Genomic DNA, 7,937 nt, shown 5'->3' with positions numbered 1-7,937 from the left:
GTAAATAGTTTTATCAGACATCTAAGGGATCTGTGGTTTTGTTTTTGTGGCAACTGATTCACCACCCCTCTCAGTTCCTCCATCTACATTTCCAACACAACTATCATCACAAACATTAACTTTAGAAAAACTTAATCATGTGAGTAATATAAACTGAAACTACAACAAGATACTCATGCATAATTAACACTAGATATGTTAACTAGGGAAACACTTTATTAGAGGGAAAATCCCTGTGGGGATGGTACCCACAAGATGATGTACTAATATAAATATTTCTTGTTAGAGGATAAACCTTAGTAGGAGTTTGTTACAACATTTAGTATATATGAGTCCCTATTAGGAGATTTTGAATCACTGTTAGGAGATTCCAACCTTGTTAGGAGTTGCGAAAGACATTTGGACCCATTGCCCAAATAGCTTCAAGCTTAAGATCAAAGAACCCACTGTCCAAATGATCTCTGTATTATTCCTTGCAGAATAATAAAACTGAAACGTACTTCCTCCTCTGTCTTTGTCCTATCAACTGGACTTCCACTCCTTCAGATCTTGTAACCAGATCTCATACTGCGCATCCAATGATCCCTTAGATTGCTTACACGCATTCAGTAAGCATTTTGTTCCTCGAGCTACACACTAATACTTCGCATTCCACTTGATCCTCCAAATCCAAGTCTCTTTACCAACAAGGAATATAACTTTCCTTTATACCATATCTTCATAATAATTCCTTGAGTTGGCCTTGAGGCTTTCTCAATTAATTAAAATAAGATAATTAATTAATCTACAACACTGCCAACTCACAGTCTATACAAAACTTCACGAGTGTGAAATCACGTCTTGCGCACATGCTGACATCATCACACAACCGTTCTCTATCATTATTATCTGTGCATCACCTTTATTACATCTTGGCTAAAAGATACAATGAAAACATCAGAAATTTCCAAACAGGTGCTCTATTTCTGCATTGCTTCTAGTAAAACAAGTGTAACTTCCGTACAACATCGGATTAGACTTAGTCCTTTAAACCACGTCATCATGACAACCTCAGGAACATATCCTTCACTGCATATCATCTAAAACTTCCTCAGCTTCTGCGCATACTAAGATTACTGACTGCTATTCTTCCAGTCTTAACAAAATTACTACTATGTTGGCATCAATGACAAATAAAGTCATGAATGCAACCTATCAATACACTTCAATGGTTAGGATACTCCTCCATTGTAGTATCATCAACATTCATGCTAACAAACTCTTCCATCCTTGCATCAGCATGAACAAATATTGTAAGGATATTTATGGATGTCAATATGATTTTTCAATGTCTTAATATATGAAAATTTATTTTCAAAAATATTAAACTTTTTAAACAAACTATAGTGATGACTATCTAACACTATCTCTCTCCACTAAATTAAGAACTCTTGATCTTAAGTTACTATCTAGAGATATGATTATCCCCTTTCTTCAATTCATGAATTTTTTTGTTGCTTATTAATTATAACATTCTATTAATTATAACTTATTAGTTCATGAAATTGTGTACAACAATGGTTTATATATTGATACATGTTTGAAGATTGATGCTTTTTTTGTTATGTGAATCTTTATTTATGCTTTTAAATCAAACACCTATGGATGTATCCCTTACACCTCCTTTTGATGTAAATGCTAGTTTTTGAAAAAAAAAAAAAAAAAGATTGCAAAAACTATATAGACTCAATATTGCATGTACAAAAGCATCAATTTTTAACATTTTACCTAATACACCTTGTCCTATAAACAATCATATATCATATATTAGATTAAAACTTTAGGGCCCGTTTGGTGAGCGGAATAGGAATACTTATTATGGAATAGAACGTATTCCTATTCTCCATTTGGTTCAGCCAATATTTGATGGGAATTCGCGGACCCGAAAATTTATGTTTTCTAAAATAAAAAAAAATGGAATAGGAATACATATTCCAATAACACCTATTTGGGTGGAATTGCAAAACCCCATTTTTGGGCCAAAATTGGAATACGTATTCCTATTTTACTTCGTATTCCAATCCCGTTTTGGTGCATCCAAACAAGGAATTCAAAATTTTTGGAATACGTATTCCTATTCCGCTCACCAAACGGGCCCTTAGGGTCCGTTTGGTTGCTGGAATATGATTTGAGGATTGGCATTCAGTATCCTTGATTTGGGATTCTGGAACTTGTAATCCAGATTATCATTATGGAATTTGATTTTGGATTGTTTGGTTCACAAGGGATTCATTATAAGAATACACTTTTCCTCCATTTGGTTGCACATTTGGAATTGGAATACCAACTAGAAACTGCGTGTTTCATTTAATGCTTTCTCCATTCCACAGAGGTGCATTTAGGTCCCCTGCGAAATAATGAAGCTATAGGGTTCAGTAATGACTTTTCACCATTCCACAAGAGTGAACATAGGTGTGTTGTGAAATGGTAAAGCCACTGCCATTTTACAAAGTGGAAAAGCAGTAGCTTAGGAAGTTTCATGATTGCCTCGATCTCCACCATTTCTTGCAATATTCGCGGAGACGGAGAATATTTATACATAGACCACAAAATCCAAACGGCCTTTTCTGTTGCTAGGTTGGAGACTCCCAGTATCTTCTTAGACACCGCAGGGACGCCCATTGCATGGTCGGCCAAGGCGGTCCTCCCTTCTGCACAACCACACAACACATCCAAAAGACATAACATCCTCTCACAACTACTCTTCTTTTTCGAACTCTGATTAGGAAGTGACAAAAACAATGCGGAGACGATGCCAACCTAGATCACCTTTATCCTGTTGCTCCTGCTATTGGAGCTCATTGCGGTCAACACCTCTAGGGCGGCCATGGTCGCCTGATGGCACACCTCCTCTATCAACACTTCCAAAACAAACCGATCGAAGACTTCCCTCGAGATATTGCAAGAAATGGTGAAGATTCAGACCTTAAAATTTTTCCATTTTACTTTTTATGTAATCTTCATTTTGGCAAAAAATGGAATTAAAATGAGTATTAAACCAATTCCATCTATTTAGATGGAATACCAAATCTTGGTTTTGGAGGGTAAATGAGCGTACGAGATTCCACTTTTTCTCAATTCTAATTCCATTTTTACACACCCAAACAACGGATTAGAAAATATTTGGAATGCAGGGTGGCCTATTATGGCGATTATTCCCTACTATTCTATGGCGGGTTGGGTGGGAGGAAGGTCGTAACCAGTAATTGAATTGGCCGAATATTTTCTAATGAACATCTACTTTGCATGTACGGACCTTAAACTGTCTTTAATTAAAGCTTTTAGGGTTTCGCCATATTATAGACCTCGGGTTTAAGCTAGTCCCTCTTTTTTGAGCCTACAGCTTAGTCTCGAAAATATTCTGTAGGTGCGTTAGGGTTTTTAGAGGAGTGCAGATAGCAGGTTATTTCGGAGAGCACGATGGTTGAGAAAGGCAAGAGCCGTAGAGAAGAGGTCGTAACCAGGGAGTATACCATTAATCTACACAAGCGTCTTCATGGCTGGTATTTTTTCCTCCAACGTTTATAATCCCAAATAATCTTGCCTCGATCTCGTTAGGAGTAGCAAAATTAATAAATCTGAATTGCCCATATAAATCTGAATTACCTATATTAATCTGAATTGGCCGTCTGCACAAATTTAAAAAAAGTAAAGATATTAAACGTCTTTTGTGTTTTTGCTTTTTTTTTTTCCGATTTAGGTTTTTGCGTTCTTGCGTTTATTAGATCTTTGTTTGCAGTACTTTTAAGAAAATGGCCCCGAAGGCCGTAAAGGAAATCAAGAAGTTTGCACAGAAGGCTATGGGAACAACTGATGTGAGAATCGATGTGAAGTTGAACAAGGCCGTGTGGAGCAGGGGTATTAGGAGTGTGCCCAGGAGGGTCAGGGTTCGAATATCCAGGAAGCGCAATCCCGAAGAGGATGCCAAGGAGGAGTTGTACTCGCTAGTTACTGTAGCAGAGGTGCCCCCAGAGGGTCTGAGGGGATTGGGGACTAAAGTTATTGATGAGGAGGACTGATCTTTGTCTTGCACGAGATATGTAATGTTTAAGAAACATTTGTTTTTCTTGTCCCATAAGAGGATTTAATATCTTGGAAGATTGAGTTTTGTAGGATGTCTTTCTCTTAGATGATTTTGTTCTCTTAGATGATTTTGTTGAAGCCTAAGTGGCTCTTTATTTGGATAAGTGTGATTTGAATGGACTATTTGTTGGACTTGATATCATGAGTCTGAATCATGAATGACATATTGGAATCTATGTACTCTTTCTGGAAATAGTACACTTCAAAGCTGTTTACTTTTGAGAGCATTCTTTCTGTAATACGAGTAGTACATTCACTAGTTTACATTTGTAATGTCATAAATGAGTTTTTTCAGTGATTGTATCAGTCTTTTCTGCTTATTTAGTGATAGCCTATAATGCAAATTCATTTCCAGCTTACCAATACCTCTTATTTTGTTCTGCTAGTGGGGACTATTGGACAGTAAAAATGAAATGGTTGGTTGACCATTCCTCAAGATCAGACATAACAACGGTTGAGGTCATAAAACAAGGAACTCCAATTGCAGTCTAAAAACTTGACATTCATTCATGTTACTTTCCAAAATTTGAATTTGAAATGCCATCCACTGAATTAATAGTTGTAGTTTTGTCATTTGCTGATCAAACACAGTCAACATTTTCATGTTGATAGCTGGCCACTTAACTGTTAGTTAAAGATTCCCAGAAAGGGTTAACAAGTTCATGAAGCTTGCTATAGATGCTGAGGGCTAAGAATCTTCACTATTATAAGTTCATGAAGTTTGCTTAAGAATAGATTGCAGTCAACATTTTCATGTTGATAGCTGGCCACTTAACTGTTAGTTAAAGATTCCCAGAAAGGGTTAACAAGTTCATGAAGCTTGCTATAGATGCCGAGGGCTAAGAATCTTCACTATTATAAGTTCATGAAGCTTGCTAAAGAATAGAGTGCGGGGAACCTTCACTATTATCTTCTTTAAGTTCGTTTTAATCTATGTAGATGATACTGACATTTCATATGAGAACATGTGTCCGCTACTGTTTCTTAACTTGTATCAATTATAAACATTAACTACTTTGTAAATTGAAATTAAAAAGAAGAAAGTTCATCACATAGTCCGTTGATTGGTTGATTATTTACAGGCATTGAGAAGATTACATTCTACCAATTTTTTCCTTCGAGTAAATAGAAATTTCAAAAGAGAAGAGTTGGCATCACAGATATCTGTTGGTTGGTTGTTTACATAGATATATCATATGAAAGATAATTAATTGGTTGGTCAAAAAGGTAAAAGCTATCCTAGTCATCTACGAAGGGAGATATCAGTTGACCAAAGATAAGCGATAAGCAAGTGCGTTCCACCATCCTATTGATTTTCCCATCTCTCAGCTGGATGAAATGATGTGGGAATGACTTCAAATATTATCGAGGGAGTTATCGTTGGACATGGCTACTTAATCACTTTGCTTGTGAGGTTCTATTTGGTATTTAATTCTAAATTTGCAACGGGAATGGGGCTACAGGTGTATCTAAATCTTAGATGTTTATCTCACATGTTACTCACACGGAGTTTGGCAACATTTAAGCCATTAGGTTTCTTTGCCTTAATATATTTTTTTAAGCTTCAAAATTATCAATAATTAATATAATATATTCCATGAGTTTGATGTTTTAAGAGTCTTTTGGGTAATAAGCCAAAATGTCCCTGAGGATGAGGCTATTGGAGCTCTGTATTATTTATTTTAGTTTTTAATGCCAAAAATGGCTTCTAGACAATGCCCTTGAGCACCTGAAAATCTTTTCGACAAAACATTGACCAAGCATGAGATATTTGTAGGGTTTGAGAATCCAACTTCAAATTTTATCGATTTGCAGATTTTCATTTAACCACAAGAATATCACAACAGCACACTCAAGAAACTCAAATATGAAAATTTTAATATGCAGAAGAGAGTACAGTATGTTAAGTAGGTTAGAGGACAAGATGATCAAAATTCTGAGTTAATACATGGTTTTGAAAGTGATTAAAGATCTTACAAGCAGTTGTTTCATAGCCTGTCTGATAGATAATTGATCTAGAATGCTACCTTGATTGACCTTGGTTTTTGATCAGGGTGTCCTTTTTCCGGGAACTTTAGATCTGTGTCTTGATTGTGATTTGTCCTTGGATAACTGCCCATGTCTGTTGGGAAATTCCTTAGGTGGGTTGCTGCAATAGGTCACAAAAACGATCCTCTGAATTTATTTAACACTGTTTGCTTCAATGATGATACCCCAGGTGCAACTGGTTCTTAGGGTTTGAGTGACCTCTTCACATGTCTGGAATTTTATGGTTGTAGGTTGAACAGGTATGATAGAGCTGCTGGGTGGGTAGTTGGAATTTGAATGCCTCTTTACACAGCTTGACTGGCGAACATGCAGTCTACATTCATTATACATCATTATGCATGATCAGCTTACCCTGGCTGAAAATAGTGGCATGAAATGTTTAGGATCCTGTAATGAATTTACTTTTAAGTTTGCAGTTCAGAGCACAATAGGATTGATGAAAGAGGCTTGGGCCTTGTATTTGTGGGTTTGCAACATGGATATGTGCCCTTGTGCAAGTTTTTTGATAAGGTCAAAATCATAAAATGGCATAAACTTTCTAAGCCTCGAGGAGCTTTTTATAGCTTTAAAAGCAATATAGGCACATATTGCCATAAACTCGATAATAAGTTGATTTAACAATTTACAATTAAAAAAAATAGTTGAACTGCATTGGACCATAACAAAAAAGATGGGTCACTCATAGGAAAACATAATATTTGTCGTCTGAAGGCCAACACAGATACCCTCACTTGGCATACTGCTCTTCAGTTGCTATTACAGACTCCGATCCCGCCTCTAGGGCCCACTGCTGGTACACTCAGGCTACTATCCTACTGAGATCGGTCGGGATAGACATCAACCATCTCCCTCCCTACCAGTTCTCACTGGACACTCTAGCTCACCTCCTCTCCTCTCGACAGGAGTTCAACAGACATATCTGGACCTGGGTTGATCCTCCGTGGGGGTTTAAGCCTGAAGGTGACATTCTATGCTGAACACTTCTTGGACTTGGATATTCGAGACAGGATCATTTGTTGCCCAGACTACTTACATAGAGAGTGGACCCATGCTCTACGTATCTCTCTTGGCTCCTTTAGGGTGGACTCTCACCGACTTTGGATTTAGATCGACCACCATATCAATAGAGAGGATTGGGTTTGGAGACTTTGTAACATGGCGGAGATAGACTCTGAGACCCATTTTCTTTTCAGATGCCTTATATATTATGAGATCAGAGGAAGATTCTATTGTTTGTTTAGAGAGTGCAGATCCCTCTCGGACTTCTTCAGGTACACAGATCAGCGTTGCCTTGCGCTCTATCTTTGTGAATACATAAAGCTTCACGACCACACTTTGCAGCTATCTTTCCCCACGGGCCAAACCTAGGCACGACCTTCTTCTCGCCCTTATCTCCTACCCAGGGTACGAAGCGATCGTATAGTTTCCCTAACACCAGCCACTCAAGATCAGTGAAAACCCATGGTGTTCCTTTTCGCCAACAACACTCCTTTTGCAGCACTCAGCGACAAAACAGAGCCCCTGGTTGCCTCTGTCCATCTCATTCATTGTTGTCCTCCTTCCCTTCGAGGAAGGATCCCTAAACCCTAATCCTGTTTGGGGTGACTCTTGCTTTCTTATTCATCTTCTATTTTAGGTTTTTTGTGCTTGCTCTTTTGTCGGCATCATCTTCTTGGTTGTAAGCTCTCAGTCCCATAGACCTGTGTTGTGGTCTCTTGTTGAACATTAATATTATCTTATCTTCATTTGGTGTAGTTTTGCCGATT

General features: G+C 37.6%; 1 protein-coding gene across 1 annotated transcript; it reads left to right on the top strand.

Moving 5' to 3' along the window:
* The first annotated feature begins 3,150 nt into the window (after positions 1–3,150).
* Positions 3,151–4,349, top strand: LOC149540386 (large ribosomal subunit protein eL31-like). Its single transcript, XM_089801481.1, has 2 exons — positions 3,151–3,542; positions 3,779–4,349. Exons 1-2 carry the CDS (start codon positions 3,460–3,462, stop codon positions 4,056–4,058), a joined length of 363 nt encoding a protein of 120 aa, XP_089657607.1. The 5' UTR covers positions 3,151–3,459; the 3' UTR covers positions 4,059–4,349.
* Positions 4,350–7,937: the final 3,588 nt, after the last annotated feature.

Source organism: Cupressus sempervirens, chromosome 9 (genome assembly GCF_028749045.1).
Source record: "Cupressus sempervirens isolate cs-2001-9-10 chromosome 9, ASM2874904v1, whole genome shotgun sequence".
Lineage (NCBI taxonomy): Eukaryota > Viridiplantae > Streptophyta > Pinopsida > Cupressales > Cupressaceae > Cupressus > Cupressus sempervirens.
This window is presented reverse-complemented; position numbering and strand designations above follow the sequence as displayed.

Excerpts from the sequence above, each read along its gene's own strand:
- LOC149540386 (XM_089801481.1), top strand. The coding sequence starts at position 3,460 with ATGGTTGAGAAAGGCAAGAGCCGTAGAGAAGAGGTCGTAACCAGGGAG. Across the intron at positions 3,543-3,778 it reads CACAAGCGTCTTCATGGCTG|TACTTTTAAGAAAATGGCCC; the intron begins GTATTTTTTCCT and ends CTTTGTTTGCAG.